This window comes from Schistocerca cancellata, chromosome 3 (assembly GCF_023864275.1).
Source record: "Schistocerca cancellata isolate TAMUIC-IGC-003103 chromosome 3, iqSchCanc2.1, whole genome shotgun sequence".
Classification (NCBI taxonomy): Eukaryota; Metazoa; Arthropoda; class Insecta; order Orthoptera; family Acrididae; genus Schistocerca; species Schistocerca cancellata.
In genome coordinates this window covers 53,660,346-53,678,768 of record NC_064628.1, presented here as the reverse complement: position 1 = coordinate 53,678,768, position 18,423 = coordinate 53,660,346, and the positions used below count along the sequence as shown (strand labels likewise).

Here is an 18,423-nt window from a genome sequence, read left to right as displayed (position 1 = left end):
AGCCTTTAGCTCCCTGTATTTTACCCCTGCCACCTTTAGAATTTGAAAGAGAGTATTCCATTCAACATTGTCAAAAGCTTTCTCTAAGTCTACAAATGCTAGAAACGTAGGTTTGCCTTTCCTTAATCTTTCTTCTAAGATAAGTCGTAAGGTCAGTATTGCCTCACGTATTCCAACATTTCTACGGAATCCAAACTGATCTTCCCCCAGGTCTGCTTCTACCAGTTTTTCCATTCGTCTGTAAAGAATTTGTCTTAGTATTTTGCAGCTGTGACTTATTAAACTGATAGTTCGGTAATTTTCACATCTGTCAACACCTGCTTTCTTTGGGTTGGAATTATTATATTCTTCTTGAAGTCTGAGGGTATTTCGCCTGTCTCGTACATCTTGCTCACCACATGGTAGAGTTTTGTCAGGACTGGCTCTCCCAAGGCCATCAGTAGTTCTAATGGAATGTTGTCTACTCCCGGGGCCTTGTTTTGACTCAGGTCTTTCAGTGCTCTGTCAAACTCTTCACGCAGCATCGTATCTCCTATTTCATCTTCATCTACATCCTCTTCCATTTCCATAACATTGTCCTCAAGTACATCGCCCTTGTATAGACCCTCTATATACTCCTTCCACCTTTCTGCTTTCCCTTCTTTGCTTAGAACTGGGTTTCCATCTGAGCTCTTGATATCTATACAAGTGGCTCTCTTTACTCCAAAGGTCTCTTTAATTTTCCTGTAGGCAGTATCTATCTTACCCCTAGTGAGAGAAGCCTCTACATCCTTACATTTGTCCTCTAGCCATCCCTGCTTAGCCATTTTGCACTTGCTGTCGATCTCATTTTTGAGACGTTTGTATTCCCTTTTGCCTGCTTCATTTATTGCGTTTTTATATTTTCTCCTTTCATCAATTAATTTCAATATTTCTTCTGTTACCCAAGGATTTCTACTAGCCCTTGTCTTTTTACCTACTTGATCCTCTGCTGCCTTCACTACTTCATCCCTCAGAGCTCCCATTCTTCTTCTACTGTATTTCTTTTCCCCATTCCTGTCAATTGTTCCCTTATGCTCTCCCTGAAACTCTGTACAACCTCTGGTTTAGTCAGTTTATCCAGGTCTGATCTCCTTAAATTCCCGCCTTTTTGCAGTTTCTTCAGTTTTAATCTACAGATCATAACCAATAGATTGTGGTCAGAGTCCACATCTGCCCCTGAAAATGTCTTACAATTTAAAACCTGGTTCCTAAATCTCTGTCTTACCATTATATAATCTGTCTGATACCTTCTAGTATCTCCAGGATTCTTCCATGTATACAACCTTCTTTTATGTTTCTTGAACCAAGTGTTAGCTATGATTAAGTTATGCTCTGTGCAAAATTCTAACAGACGGCTTCCTCTTTCATTTCTCTCCCCCAATCCATATTCACCAACTATGTTTCCTTCTCTCCCTTTTCCTACTGTCGAATTCCCGTCACCCATGACTATTAAATTTTCGTCTCCCTTCACTACCTGAATAATTTCTTTTATCTCATCATACATTTCTTCAATTTCTTCGTCATCTGCAGAGCTAGTTGGCATATAAACTTGTACTACTGTAGTAGGCATGGGCTTCGTGTCTATCTTGGCCACAATAATGCGTTCGCTATTTTTTTATTCATTATTAAACCTACTCCTGCATTACCCCTATTTGATTTTGTATTTATAACCCTGCATTCACCCGACCAAAAGTCTTGTTCCTCCTGCCACTGAACTTCACTAATTCCCACTATATCTAACTTTAACCTATCCATTTCCCTTTTTAAATTTTCTAACCTATCTGCCCGATTAAGGGATTTGACATTCCACACTCCGATCCGTAGAATGCCAGTTTTCTTTCTCCTGATAACGACGTCCTCCTGAGTAGTCCCCGCCCGGAGATCCGAATGGGGGACTATTTTACCTCTGGAATATTTTACCCAAGAGGACGCCATCATCATTTAACCATACAGTAAAGCTGCATGCCCTCAAGAAAAATTACGGCTGTAGTTTCCTCTTGCTTTCAGCAGTTCGCAGTACCAGCACAGCAAGGCCGTTTTGGTTAGTGTTACAAGGCCAGATCAGTCAATCATCCAGACTGTTGCCCCTGCAACTACTGAAAAGGCTGCTGCCCCTCTTCAGGAACCGCACATGTGTCTGACCTCTCAACAGATACCCCTCCGTTGTGGTTGTACCTATGGTACGGTTATCTGTATTGTTGAGGCACGCAAGCCTCCTCACCAACGGCAAGGTCCATGGTTCATAGGGGGGCATCCAATAGTACAACACTAAATCTGCCACCCCACCCATTGCATGTGTAGTGGGGGCCAACTTTGAAATCTTCATGAGAACCCCCATTTTTAGTGCAGATTTCGATTCTACAGCAAAATCTACATTTGTTTTGTCTGAAGCATTTTCCTCATTTCGCCACAAACAGCGCTATGATCAGAGGAATAGAAATGGGTACATGCTACTTGATATCCCGTGAATACCCAATGGCATGTGGGACCCTACCTCCATGCTGCAAGAGTGGGACAGGCCAATATTTCATAAATTCTTATTGGAAACCCCATTCACAGTGTTGTATTCCTCTGACATATTGAACAGGGGATTACTCGACATGCCACCATGGCTGTGTAGTGAACTAAGACATACCGTAACAGGCAGTACACTGCAGATGTCAGATATCGTGCAGACGTAGAACAGATAGCGGCTCTAAATATTACGAAACTTGCACAGTGTTTACTGCCTGCACACCTATACATCGTTTTGAGAACAGATGTGCAAGTGGACAATAAATGTTGCTGCCACAGAAGAAAAAAATTGAAATGATACCGTTTTACAGAGAATGTAGGAGAAATGTGAGGCTGCTGTTGACTTGTATGCCAAGCATTTTCGAGAGAAAGCTCGCTCTCATTCATTCTTTTACAAGGTCCGCAGCTCGTGGTCTAGTGGCTAGCATTGCTACCTCTGGATCACGGGGTCCCGGGTTCAATTCCCAACCGGGTTGGGGATTTTCTCTGCCCAGGGACTGGGTGTTTGTCATGTATTCATCATTTCATCATCATCATCATCTTCATCATGATGACCACATAGTTGAGTGCACCACAAACCAATCATCATCATCATCATCGTCATTATTCTTTTACGAGGTTGTGAAAGCCTTTATGTCTGATGGCAGTGTACAGACGGGCAAAAGGAAACAAAGCAAACATGCTAAAGGAGAAGCCAATAAAATAGGTATAGTAGCAGTAGTGCACCACAACCCGTCGATAAGCAGTAATTACACCGCGATTCCAGTATGTATTTTCGTAAGTATCACCCGTACCATGTGTCACTGCATCAAGTACTTCATGGCGCCAATTTCCACACCATGTGTGGGTGGCGGGAGGCCACTGTGAAATCTTCAATGGTAATCCCCATTAATGATCAGCTGAATACTACTGTAACTTATGCCAATCTCAGTAGCAATTTCAACAATGGTTATTTGGCGATTGTCTTCACTAAGCTGATTAACAATGCAAATATACTCCTCAATGCTCAAGTATTACGGAGTAAAATGCAAGTATTATGGAAATGCTTCAAAAGGGAATCCCTAGATGGAAGGCAACATTCTTTTCAAGGTACCATACTCAGAAAATGTAGAGAACCGGCATTTGAAGTTGACTGGAGAATTATTCTGCTGCCACCAATATACATTTTGTGTAACAACTACAGAGATAAGATACAAGGAATTAGGATTCGTATGGAGATATATAGATAGTCTTTTTCCCTCACTCTATTTTCAATTGGAACAGGAAAGGAAATGCCTAGCAGTGGTGCAGAGTACCCTCTGCCATACACCATATGGGGGCTTGTAGAGCATGTATGTCCGATTACAATTCTAGTGTACTATGATTGGGCACATCAACAAACTCAAATGACCTCCATGTTCTTTGCTGAGGTACTATTTTCCCTTGAGCCTACATTCACAAACTGTGGTAGTGTTAACCGGTATAACATGCATTACTAGAGTCTGCACAATCCCCCCTGGTTACGCCAAGTTGACCATAACGTCTTTGGCCGTTAATGTATGGTGTGACATCATGTTGACCGGACACACACTTCTGGAAAAGGAACTACCGGTACTACTGCAGGACATGCGTGGACGTTTGATGTTACGTGGACCTTCTACAATGTATGCGGTTTCAGCATGACAGTTTGTGATGAAGCAAGCTGGAATATTTTTACTTCTCCTCTTGGTTTGCCATCTGCCTCCTTAAAATTCATTTTTTCAATTTTAACTAATTACCATTAGCATACTTGAATATAATCTGCATTTTCATAAAAGAAAATTTCTATTCCTCCGATTACAGTGCCATCTCTGTGAAACAAAGAAAATGCTACAGACAAAACGCATATAGATTTTGCTGTAGAATTGTAATCTGCAATAAAGAACAGGGGTTCCCATTGAAGATTTCAAAGTGGTCCTCCGCCACCTGCGCCATGGGGTGGTGTGGGGGTCGAGTGTGATATCCTCGGATGTCCCCCTCTGAGGCAAACAAATTGGAATTATAACTTTTTTTGATCCAGTGTATAGTTTTTGAGATATTTCAGTGTCTTCAGTTAAAATGAACCCTCTGCATACAATGTGGGCTTACAAATAGAGATAAAACTGGTTCACCATAAGATCAACAGGCGTCAGGAGCAGACACACATGCTAAAATCTCTAAATGATTGATAGTCTGCTTTAGACCATTATGTTGTTGGTGCTCATTTCATCACTAGTAGAATTAGGCAGTTCTAGCAACAGCTTATGATGATCTAAACTGAACATTAAATGATGAGAGACACCAAGAATCATTGCAGAGTACTAATCATACGGCGTCCCAAGTGGGCAGAGTACTTGAAGCTGGAGTGTCAACAGAAACAGTCTTTAGTAGTCTTAATTCTAAGCATAAAACAGTCCCTTAATACAAGCTGAAGTTAATCACTATCAAATGATCGATCCTAATACTTAATTGCCTATGGTAATATGTCAAAAAGCCAATTACTGGCATATTAACATATGAGACAACCTACAGCTGTACACCTTCAGTGCCAGAAAATATTAATTGAAATTCTTCAAATAATAAGAAGAAATGATCAGAATCTTAATATGGTCAGTTTATGAAAAGATTTGTATTAACAGTTTCATAACTATGAGGCCATCAGTTCAGTTCTTTAGATACTAGCTACTCTGGTAATTTTCTGCACCATCGCAATTATGTGACCATGAAAGAAGAAGAATAATGTTGCTATGTCGCTTCAAGAAAGTTAAAATGACAGATGGAAAATGTGGAAGTGTTGATGACTGCTAATGGTGGTAGAACAGTGGGATGATGGAAAAAGTGAACTGGGACAAGGCACAATAGTGCAACAGGGACACACGACGCTTGCAATCATCAGAGTGGACATTTTCAGTCAGAAAGTTTGTGCAAGATCACAACATACATACAATAAACATTAAACATCTCAATGAGATACAGCCATTGCATATTACCAGTTTTCTACTATCTGATGCAACTGCTTTCTGCTCTTCAGTGGAAACCACGGGAATATCCTGTAGATCAAATATTAATAGTTGTAGATAAATGTTAGTGGTTATTATTGGATGGATGGAAATACTATATGAAAGTGGTTCAACTAGCCCAATTGTAGGTCTGATATTAACATATAAATCAGATGTGATCAACAAAATATAAATATTAACACTATAGATTTTGATTTCAGTGTAAACATATTTTTAAAGGTGAATGGATATACTGTAAAAGGAATACTGCCAGGATTTGGAATGTATCCAGTGCACATTTGAAATCACGATGGATTAGGCAAAATAATCTTGCTGGCTACTCGCGCTATTTTCCTTTTGTTGTCAATGTGAGATTGCACTGCAGTGGAAAGGGATTATCTGGTTGTAATGGATAATGATGAGTCAAGGTTCAACTCCAAGGAGTACCTGGATCTACACTCCTGGAAATGGAAAAAAGAACACATTGACACCGGTGTGTCAGACCCACCATACTTGCTCCGGACACTGCGAGAGGGCTGTACAAGCAATGATCACACGCACGGCACAGCGGACACACCAGGAACCGCGGTGTTGGCCGTCGAATGGCGCTAGCTGCGCAGCATTTGTGCACCGCCGCCGTCAGTGTCAGCCAGTTTGCCGTGGCATACGGAACTCCATCGCAGTCTTTAACACTGGTAGCATGCCGCGACAGCGTGGACGTGAACCGTATGTGCAGTTGACGGACTTTGAGCGAGGGCGTATAGTGGGCATGCGGGAGCCCGGGTGGACGTACCGCCGAATTGCTCAACACGTGGGGCGTGAGGTCTCCACAGTACATCGATGTTGTCGCCAGTGGTCGGCGGAAGGTGCACGTGCCCGTCGACCTGGGACCGGACCGCAGCGACGCACGGATGCACGCCAAGACTGTAGGATCCTACGCAGTGCCGTAGGGGACCGCACCGCCACTTCCCAGCAAATTAGGGACACTGTTGCTCCTGGGGTATCAGCGAGGACCATTCGCAACCGTCTCCATGAAGCTGGGCTACGGTCCCGCACACCGTTAGGCCATCTTCCGCTCACGCCCCAACATCGTGCAGCCCGCCTCCAGTGGTGTCGCGACAGGCGTGAATGGAGGGACGAATGGAGACGTGTCGTCTTCAGCGATGAGAGTCGCTTCTGCCTTGGTGCCAATGATGGTCGTATGCGTGTTTGGCGCCGTGCAGGTGAGCGCCACAATCAGGACTGCATACGACCGAGGCACACAGGGCCAACACCCGGCATCATGGTGTGGGGAGCAATCTCCTACACTGGCCGTACACCACTGGTGATCGTCGAGGGGACACTGAATAGTGCACGGTACATCCAAACCGTCATCGAACCCATCATTCTACCATTCCTAGACCGGCAAGGGAACTTGCTGTTCCAACAGGACAATGCACGTCCGCATGTATCCCGTGCCACCCAACGTGCTCTAGAAGGTGTAAGTCAACTACCCTGGCTAGCAAGATCTCCGGATCTGTCCCCCATTGGGCATGTTTGGGACTGGATGAAGCGTCGTCTCAAGCGGTCTGCACGTCCAGCACGAACGCTGGTCCAACTGAGGCGCCAGGTGGAAATGGCATGGCAAGCCATTCCACAGGACTACATCCAGCATCTCTACGATCGTCTCCATGGGAGAATAGCAGCCTGCATTGCTGCGAAAGGTGGATATACACTGTACTAGTGCCGACATTGTGCATGCTCTGTTGCCTGTGTCTATGTGCCTGTGGTTCTGTCAGTGTGATCATGTGATGTATCTGACCCCAGGAATGTGTCAATAAAGTTTCCCCTTCCTGGGACAATGAATTCACGGTGTTCTTATTTCAATTTCCAGGAGTGTAGATCATCTTATTATACCTGTAGGGAGTTGATATTATACTGAAATCCCATGCAAACCTATGTACTCCCTCAGAGGAAGTGGAAAGCAGTGGATACATTAAAACTACAGAATTACACAAGACTTCAACTCAGTAGTAAGAAATCTCAAGACCACAAGAAGTGGCTGTATTATTATCATCCTTGGTAGATTATTTCTGTTAACAGATCACAACCCAAATGTTTTTTTACAAGTAAAAGGAATGTTTAGTCTGATTGGCCCCATTTCTCAGGACTGCCACTGTGCAAGTGTTATATGGCTTCACATCCTTCCGCCAGCATATCGATGACAAGTCATTGTTGCCACAAAGCTGTACTACACTTGACGAGCCAAAGAAACTGGTACACCTGCCTAATATCATGTGGGGCTCTGGCAAGCATGCAGAAGTGCTGCAACATCATGTGTCATAGACTCGACTAATGTCTGAAGTAGTGCTGGAGGGAATTTATACCACAAATCCTGCAGGGCTGTCCATAAATCCGTATGAGTATGAGGGGATGGCGATCACTTGTGAACTGCACGTTGCAAGGCATCCCAGGTATGCTCAATAAAGTTCATTTTTGGAGACTTTGGAGTTTGGTGGCCAGCAAAAGTGTTTAAACTCAGAAGAGTCTTTCTGGAGCCATTCTGTAGCAATTCTGGATGTGTGGGGTGTTGCATTGTTCTGCTGGAATTGCCTAAGTTCATCGGAATGCACAATGGACATGGATGGATGCAGGTGATCAGAGAGGACGCTATGTATGTATTACCTGTCTGAGTTGTATCTAGACGTATCAGGGGACCCATATCACTCCAGCTGCACATGCCGCACACAATTACAATGCCTCCACCAGCTTGAACAGTCTCCTGCTGTCCATGGATTCATGAGCTTGTCTCCATACCTGTACTGTCTATCCACTTGATACAATTTGAAACAAGACACGTCCAACCAGGCAACATGTTTCTAGTCAACAACAGTTCAGTGTTGGTGTTTATGGTCCCGGGCGGGGTGTAAAGCTTTGTGTCGTTCAGTCATCAAGGGTACACAAGTGGGCCTTCAGCTCAGAAAGCCCATATTGATGATGTTTCGTGGAATGATTCGTACCCTGACACTTGTTGGTGGCGCAGCACTGAAATCTGCAGCACTTCTGGCACGCTGAACAATGCTCTTCAGTTATAGAGGATCCCGTTCTTGAAGAATTTTTTTCTGGCTGCAGCGATGTAGGAGATTTGATGTTTTACTGGCTTCCTGATAGTCACAGTACACTTGTGAAATGATCATACAGGGAAATCCCCACTTCATCACTACCTTGGAGAGGCTGTGTTTCATCGTTCGAACGACGACTATAACACCACTTTCAAACTCACCTAAAACTTGATAACGTGCCATTTTAGCAGCAGTAATTAATCTAACAACTGTGCCAAATACTTGTCTTCTTATATAGGCGTTGCTGACTGCAGTGCCGTATTCTGCCTGTTTACATATCTCTGTATTTGAATATGCATGCTTATACCAGTTTCTTCGGTGCTTCAGTGTTTGTGCTGTTGAATTCTGTACTAATACACGTAACAAAGTGAGGGGCATTCATTATATCAACCATTATGTGGTAACAGTAACATTATTGAGCTCATCAATTAAAGGCATCAGACATAAAAGGAACATATTCATCAAACATGAAACATTAGAACACATTATAAACAAACAAACCATACTTATGGTACTTTACCACTGAGGAAGACCAACAACCACATTTGTAATTTTTTACTGAATGCATTCAAAAATAAGGGACAAAGAGAATAAATTGTGGATACAATCATTTAAGTAACATTGAATTGGTAGTAATTCTGCCAGCAGACAATAACTGTTTTAATTAAATTGATCTGACACCGGATAGCTGCTCACTCCTCAGAACAATGCTGATATGGAGGTTCCGATCATGGACTATACTGGCGCTTAACAGCATGCTGCCATCGTGAGTGAGACTTTGGGATGCACAGCTGGCTTTTACAGATCTTGGGTACTGTGTTGACTGGTTTCTGCACATTTCTGCGACATAGTCTCAGCCAAGTTTTAGCTAGTTAAAGTGCAGCATGACTACTATGTCTGGCAGTTGTAATTCTGTATTGGTTGGTGATGTTAGTCTTTTATTTTATTATGGGGGCTTTCTCGAAAAGGAGTGAACTTTTTATAGTCTTTCCCATTTTTAGAGCTGGATTCCTAGTAACACCTATTGCCCAGGCTTACAATATTGAATTCTCACATTATTTTCATTGTGAAACTTCCTGGCAGATTAAAACTGTGTGCCGGGCCAAGACTCGAACTCGGGACCTTTGCCTTTCGCGGGCAAGTGCTCTACCAATCGAGCTACCCAAGAACGACTCATGCCCCGTCCTCACAGCTTTACTTCTGCCAGTACCTCGTCTCTTACCTTCCAAACTTTACAGAAGCTCTCCTGCGAAACTTGCAGAACTAGCACTCCTGAAAGAAAGGATATTGTGGAGACATGGCTTAGCTGCAGCCTGGGGGATGTTTCCAGAATGAGATTTTCACTCTGCAGCAGAGTGTGCGCTGATATGGAACTTCCTGGCAGATTAAAACTGTGTGCAGATTAAAATTGTGTTTAACTTGCCTGGCAACAGCAGCAGCATAGCTTGATTGTACCTGTTTCCATACAGTTCTCAAGTGTCAGGACAGCTGTTTTACCGATACAGCTTCAACACCTGGGACCAACTTATCTAATTAAAATGGTAAATGCATTTTGCATCTGTATACCACCCCAAATGGAGTGCAGCCAATAAATTAATGCTCTTTCACATTATATGAGGACACAATGTAAGGAAGCATTATGTCCCATGCTGTGTGGCTCTGGTTCACATAATATGGCAGCATTTTGAGAATATACTTATGAACACACTCATCGCAGCCATTACCTTTTAAACAGACAGGGTATTTCGACACTTCTTAATATTTAATGACATGCAAACCGGCATGAAAAGAAATAATAAGAAGTTATCCCTTAATCTATTGTGATGGCTCCAGAACTTCCAAATGGGGGGAAAAAAGACATGTTACAAAAGCTTTTATGACTATTTCTGCTGTTATATCCACAGAGGAACCATAATTAAAACACGGAAAAAGTGATAAATAATTGGTAAAACATATTATTTTGAACTGAAACTGGGAACGGTCCAACTATATCAAGGACAACCAAGTTAAAAGGTTTAGTGGTTTCTGGAAAGGTCTGAAGAGGAGGTTTTGGTTTTGCATATTGCCCTCTTTGTGCAGATGGCAAACAAGACCATACACAACTTTCAACATCGTGCTTATGAGGAGACTACAAGTACTGTAAGACTTTTTGTACATTTATTGGCTGCCTTACCACTGTGTCAAGCTTGTATACTATCATGTGACTGCTGCAGAATTCTTTCTTCAAGGGATTTCCGAATAACCAAGCTATTGCCTTGGGATGTTTTACAATAAAGGTTCTATTAATGGCTAATTGGGAGATGCTGTGAATCATTTGTATTCTTTGTCCTCTTGCTATTCTTTTTCTAGTTCAGCAACCAGTACTTCATCAGCCTGTATACACCAAAATGTCTGTCTTGAGGAGTCAGCATTTTGATGGAGCTTTCCTGGCTTGTGGCTTACTGAGTAGTTATAGTCACTTAAGGACCCACCTAATCGGTGTACTACTACGATCCTTGGAGCTTAATAACCACATGAAAGTAGCGTGATCAGTAATAATAGTAAGTTTTCTCCTGTATAAGTAACATTTGAAATAGTTTATGCATATTCTAGAGCTAACAGCTACTACTCTGTTGTGCTGTAGTTCAGCTTGATTTAACTGCCTAGATGTGTTCCCAATAGGACATTCAAATTCTCCATGAACTTGCATGAGGAGACACCAAAAATCAATGACATCACAGAAGAGTAAAAAATGATTTCTCAACATCAGGGTATGTCAAAATTGGTGACTGTATTAGAATTTCTCGTAATCTGAACACTGCTGTTTCACACTCAGGAGTCCAGCAAAAAGAGGGGTATGATACTAGTGCTGTATTCTGATACAAAATGATGATGATAATTTGCCAAAAGAGAAAAGGACTGTTATTCTTTCATGTTACAAGGGGAAGGAAAGTCTTGTAATGCACCGGTTAACCATGGATTGGGTTGAACTCTATTGGCCATAATTATGAGGCCCAAATAATTAACTAGCAGTTCTGTAAATTTGCATTTCCCTGATCTCAAGCTGAGATTTGCATTTTTTAATGCATGAAAGTACAGTTCTTAAGTCATTCTGCATGCTCCTCTGTTGTTGTTGTTGTGGTCTTCAGTCCTGAGACTGGTTTGATGCAGCTCTCCATGCTACTCTATCCTGTGCAAGCTTCTTCATCTCCCAGTACCTACTGCAACCTACATCTTTCTGAATCTGCTTAGTGTATTCATCTCTTGGTCTCCCCCTATGATTTTTACCCTCCACGCTGCCCTCCAGTACTAAATTGGTGATCCCTTGATGCCTCAGAACATGTCCTACCAACCGATCCCTTCTTCTGGTCAAGTTGTGCCACAAACTCCTCTTCTCCCCAATCCTATTCAATACTTCCTCATTAGTTATGTGATCTACCCATCTAATCTTCAGCATTCTTCTGTTGCACCACATTTCAAAAGCTTCTATTCTCTTCTTGTCCAAACTATTTACCGTCCATGTTTCATTTCCATACATGGCTACACTCCATACAAATACTTTCAGAAATAACGTCCTGACACTTAAATCTATACTCGATGTTAACAAACTTCTCTTCTTCAGAAACGCTTTTCTTGCCATTGCCAGTCTACATTTTATATCCTCTCTACTTCGTCCATCATCAGTTATTTTGCTCCCCAAATAGCAAAACTCCTTTACTACTTTAAGTGTCTCATTTCCTAATCTAATACCCTCAGCATCACCCGACTTAATTCGACTACATTCCATTATCCTCATTTTGCTTTTGTTGATGTTCATCTTATATCCTCCCTTCAAGACACCATACATTCCGTTCAACTGCTCTTCCAAGTCCTTTGCTGTCTCTGACAGAATTACAATGTCATCGGCGAACCTCAAAGTTTTTATTTCTTCTCCATGGATTTTAATACCTACTCCGAATTTTTCTTTTGTTTCCTTTACTGCTTGCTCAATATAGAGACTGAATAACATCGGGGAGAGGCTACAACCCTGTCTCACTCCCTTCCCAACCACTGCTTCCCTTTCATGTCCCTCAACTCTTATAACTGCCATCTGGTTTCTGTACAAGTTGTAAATATCCTTTCGCTCCCTGTATTTTATCCCTGCCACCTTTAGAATTTGAAAGTGAGTATTCCAGTCAACATTATCAAAAGCTTTCTCTAAGTCTACAAATGCTAGAAATGTAGGTTTGCCTTTCCTTAATCTTTCTTCTAAGATAAGTCGTAGGGTCAGTATTGCCTCACGTGTTCCAGTATTTCTACGGAATCCAAACTGATCTTCCACGAGGTCGGCTTCTACTAGTTTTTCCATTCGTCTGTAAAGAATTCGTGTTAGTACTTTGCAGCTGTGCCTTATTAAACTGATTGTTCAGTAATTTTCACGTCTGTCAACACCTGCTTTCTTTGGGATTGGAATTATTATATTCTTCTTGAAGTCTGAGGGTACCTCGCCTGTTTCATACATCTTGCTCACCAGGTGGTAGAGTTTTGTCAGGACTGGCTCTCCCAAGGCCGTCAGTAGTTCCAATGGAATGTTGTCTACTCCCGGGGCCTTGTTTCGACTCAGGTCTTTCAGTGCTCTGTCAAACTCTTCACGCAGTATCGTATCTCCCATTTCATCTTCATCTACATCCTCTTCCATTTCCATAATATTGTCCTCAAGTGCATCGCTCTTGTATAGACCCTCTATATACTCCTTCCACCTTTCTGCTTTCCCTTCTTTGCTTAGAACTGGGTTTCCATCTGAGCTCTTGATGTTCATACATGTGGTTCTCTTATCTCCAAAGGTCTCTTTAATTTTCCTGTAGGCAGTATCTATCTTACCCCTAGTGAGATAAGCCTCTACATCCTTACATTTGTCCTCTAGCCATCCCTGCTTAGCCATTTTGCACTTCCTGTCGATCTCATTTTTGAGACGTTTGTATTCCTTTTTGCCTGCTTCATTTACTGCAGGGACTAGAAAACACAATGATGTCTAAATACACTACACATTTGAAAGGTTTCAGACCCTTCTGCAACAAATCTGCAAACTTTTGGAATGTTGCAGGAAAATTTTGTAATATGAAAGGCATTCTCAGATACTCACAGTGCCCTGACAGTACTGCAAATGTAGTTTTCTGAGAAAACTTGCTGGGATGATGGGTATTTGGTGTTGTCTAGTGTTGTGAAATATTGGCAGGTGTCTAAATGGTCCAACATTTCGCCTATTCTTGGGAAGGGATGTGTATTTGGAGTGGTTACTTTGTTCAAAACTATCTTGCAGACACATATTCAATACGCTTTTTCTCCATATTGTGGCCATTTAGGGACAATGACGGTCGATGAAGCCCAAAGACTGCTTCTTGACAGTTGTTCTCTAATGCTATGTTTTAATAACAGGTTGCAAATGATATGGTGCCCTTTATGGTTTTTGACCAATCAGCCTAGCGTCTTCAACAAAGCTTCAGTAGGAAAATCCTGCCTTTCTTCAAAAACTGAACTAAATTCTCAAGTACTGAATACAACAAATGTCTACTCTTCTCAGGCAGATGAATAAACTTCTCCTGTAACTTCTGTTTTAAGGAGGTTGTGACCTCTACATTATTTGTATAATTTGTTCCTTTTCATCCTAATTTCCTCCTATTACTTCTTTTACCCTGATCTTCCCACTGCCCAATTTCATTTACTGATAACTCTTGTATACATGCTAAAACTTTTCCCTTGAGTGTCATGGTATCTTTACCACCGAATTTATCAATGCTGGTTTCTTAATTCAGTGTGACGGGTTGACATACCCTTTTTTTCATGTGCACTTTCAACTCATTCCTGGGCACCTGGGCATTGGATCCATGAGAATAACTGAGCTCTTGGGGAATTCACATTTGACATTCGCCGAGAGAATTATTCTCATTCTACTGCATATAGTTTCACAAAGAGTTGACTTAAGCATGGAAGTGCATCAGTCTTCCGAGAATGAGAATGGAAGAAAAGAGACTTTCCTGTTCTTCTTAGATGCCTGTACAGTACTGTTGCTGTTAAATATAAATTCTTGGTCACCTATTCGGATATTACATGACTGAAAGACAACTGCAACACAAGTGCACCACAGGAAATCACACCCTAGGAGCACATCAAAATCAGGATTTTCTGTGACAGTACCTTTACTGTAAGCACCAATCCTTCCTTATTAATCTTCAACTTAATCTTCTGTGAGCCTACAGTGCATTTTACCTCGCACCCTAAACCACTCAAACAACAGTGAGTGCGCCACCTTTCGTAAGGGGATGGGGGCAAATATTAAACTCACCTGCACTCCGATGTCAAAAAGTATCTTCACTCTCTTCTTATCTAGTTCTTTGATCAACAATACATTTCCCAGCTTATAGTATTCCTGTTACCTATGGCGTACTTCTTTACAATGCGTGCAACACTGTGCTCGGCACTTGTGCACACAGTGTTCTGGTTGGTGGCAATGACCACATCTGTTACGAATACGGGTTGTGCACATCAGTCACACGGCTCACAGTTAACACAAACTGGTTTGCCTCATCCCTGAATACAACTGCACGGTGCCAGGGGAAGTCAACTTGAGTATCCCTCCTATTCTAGGATCAATCCCTTTGACAAAGACATCTGTAGCACGAGCCTCGTCCTCCTAAAGTAAGACATTATGTTCTTGGAATTATATCAAAACATTTGTGTGGTAAGAAACAGCTCAGATTCTATATGCAAATGACTCAAAATCCTTGGCATATTTCTGCTTCAAAGTTGATTACTTATCCCGATAAAAGCCAATGCTTTTTTATCTGCAAAACATTTCATCAACCATATGCAAGCATTTCAAGAGAGGAAGCATTTCTAAGTGAGTCTATTGACACAATATAGCACCTGGCATCATCACAGAATTTAACTTGAGCAATATTTAATTGTAACTCACTCGAACACGCATCTCTAAGGTTCTGTAGGAATGTGTTCATATTTTCATCTGACGTTCCAAACAAAAAAATGGTATAAAATTGCTCAAGGAAATGTCTATTGCCAGATTAACTCCAATTGTTATGCATGGTGAATCTACAGGGGCTTGTTGTAGCAGTTGCTACAAGGGGAGGGGATTATTTGTAATTTTTGCAGACTGAAACAATGAATGAAAATTTGTACCAAGACCAGGATTTGAACCTAGTCTCCTGCTCACTAGGTAGATGTACTAACCACTAGCCAGCCCGGCACAGTGGCTGTTCACAACTGCAAGCACTACCCTAGCATACCTCCCTCCTCAATCCGAATTCTCATTCATGCCTCAGCACATTTGGTATTCTCCCTAAACTCTCCATGTATTCCTTTAATTATTGGATCTCCAACATCAGAGTTGCAATTTGTTGCTGTAACTGCTCTTTAACTGCTCCATATTGACCTCACCCACAATACAATTAGTTTTAATAATTCCCTCTACAATCGAAGTACTTTTGCTACATATGCCTTCCCCTGGGCTCAAGTCATAACAATTCTTTGTCTCAAACTACATTCTTAACATTTTCCTGACGTTCACACAAAAAGTAAACTGATAAAATAAATGTCATAGTGCCACACTTCAATTATCAATAATAACAAAAATGTTGTCAAGCAAATGCTGTTTACTGGAAAGTAGGCTTATCTTATGCTTCTATCAAGCTATAAATAAAGCTACATTTTAAAATAGATATTCTTGTCATGCTCAGTGACCTTCACAGGGGCCTAGAATAACAACAGTTTAACAGTCACAGTCAGCTGCTTGATGCTGCAACATGGACAATGTCACAATGCAGAGCAACCAGCTGGAGATGTATGGGCAATGCATGGCAGAGCAAGAGCCAACCCCACACTCTGATGAATGGGCAGGCAGGCAGCTGCACAAGCAGTCAGATACCTGCATTCATGAAGAGCACACACCTGATGCACCTATCTACACAATCCAAATAGACAGCAGTGTATTACCCAGCCAGATGGCACCCACCCATGCAGAAACAAGAATTGCTTATTTCTCACAGCACACACGTCGGTGCATGTGACATAATGATATCAAAGGACAATGAAAGCATAGCGCAATAGGGTTGTCCAGCAAGCCCCTGTACCATAAGGAAACAGCGCATTCCATAGAAATGAAGTATTGTAGAAGCCTTTTAGTAGCCATGAATAGGCTAATTGGTTACAAACTGGATTATACTTCTGCACACCAGTTTACAGAGTGGCCAAGCTAGGAGTGAGGGTGACATGATAAGCAGTGAATTTAAGTGTAATAAGGTGAAGGTGTAACTGACACTAAAGTGGTTTACTGAAAAAAGGGACACAGAAGCCCCACATAGGGTGGGGCATGACGGGGAACTTCAGTCTCTCCAAGATCAGTCCATTGTATGCTGAGGCCAGCAACTGAGAGAGCGAGCAGCCTTGCTATAGCTAAAACTTTCCTGATCTGATTTGGGAAAGTTCACTGGTTGCCTGGGAAACACAGCAATATCAGTGCCGACACTGTAACAACAGCACTGATGGTACGGCGCATGGGCCCTCACTCCCCTACCCCAACCTCCATGGAAGGATCAAAAATATTGAGACTGTTACAACACTTACTAATAATTATAAATTGTATAAATTTTAGTTTTTCAATTTTTTACCAATGTTACTGTTAATTATTTAAATGATGCTAGAAAGTTCTCTAAATATTTTGTTAGCGTCATCTTGAATTAATTTTACGTTGTCTGATCCAGTGGCACATCCATTTTTCATGTACTTTGATGAGTGTAATCTAATTTCTGTTCTGCTGTCAATATTTGCTAATGTACATTATGCATTGCGTGATTTTGAGTTCCTGTCACTTGCAATTCATGTTATTTTCTTATGTATTTTGTTTCTCAGTCTTTCTTATTATTACATTTGTTTAAATTCTGTACTGCATTTTTGAGAGTACTTTCCCTGTCTAAAGTTCATCTCTTGTCTTTTGATCAATCAGTTGCCTACAAATCATTTTTATCAGTGCTGTGGAAAGGAAGTCTGAAATAACAGTAACTGTTTCATCCAATTTCTTTTTTCTTTGGTGGTCTTAGTTTCTCTCCTTCCTCATATAGAACCAAGGGCAAATTTTTCTCCTTTTTTTTCTTTACTGTTTCCACTCAGTAAAAATTTTCATAACATAACAGGAAATGAGTCTCGTTCCATCTCCAGCTGTTCGATAGAAAAATACATTACTCCATTTTCATATGGAGCAGCATATGTTTTATATTTATATGTAATGTCAGTATTGTTATATATCTAGTCAAGAAGAAAGTAATATGTACAATAAGTGTGTGTGTGTGTGTGTGTGTGTGTGTGTGTGTGTGTGTGTGTGTGTGTGTGTGTTAGTTAACTGACCACTGCCGTGACATGTTGCAATGTTATTCAGCAAGTTTTCACAATTTATGCACTTTGAGTTTCTAATTGGTATTTCCCAGGAAACTTGAAAAATGAATAACTAAACAACAACTAAAATTATGTGGCAAGATCCAAATCTAACATTTTCTCTATACATAAATAAACACATTATACTTTCAGGCTCAACGGTGATGAACCAGTTTCAACACTAACCCAAGACTTCCACACGAGACTAGATAATCTGTTGCGAACTCTGGTGCACGCTCGCCCACACTTTGTACGATGTCTCCGAAGCAATTCCAGTGAAACACCAGGTCGTTTTGACAGAGGAACTGTAATGAGGCAAATCAGATCTCTCCAGGTGTTGGAAACTGTCAACCTAATGGCAGGAGGTACCGGGAGCTCCACAACTCACTACT

General features: G+C 41.5%; 1 protein-coding gene across 1 annotated transcript in view; it reads left to right on the top strand.

Annotated features, from left to right (window-relative positions):
• The window catches only part of LOC126176953 (myosin-I heavy chain), a 184,569-nt gene that overhangs the window by 125,967 nt on the left and 40,179 nt on the right, over positions 1-18,423 (top strand). Inside the window, exon 12 of the mRNA XM_049924160.1 lies at positions 18,185-18,396. Coding sequence (XP_049780117.1) covers positions 18,185-18,396 — 212 coding nt within the window. The remainder of the gene's footprint in view (positions 1-18,184; positions 18,397-18,423) is intronic.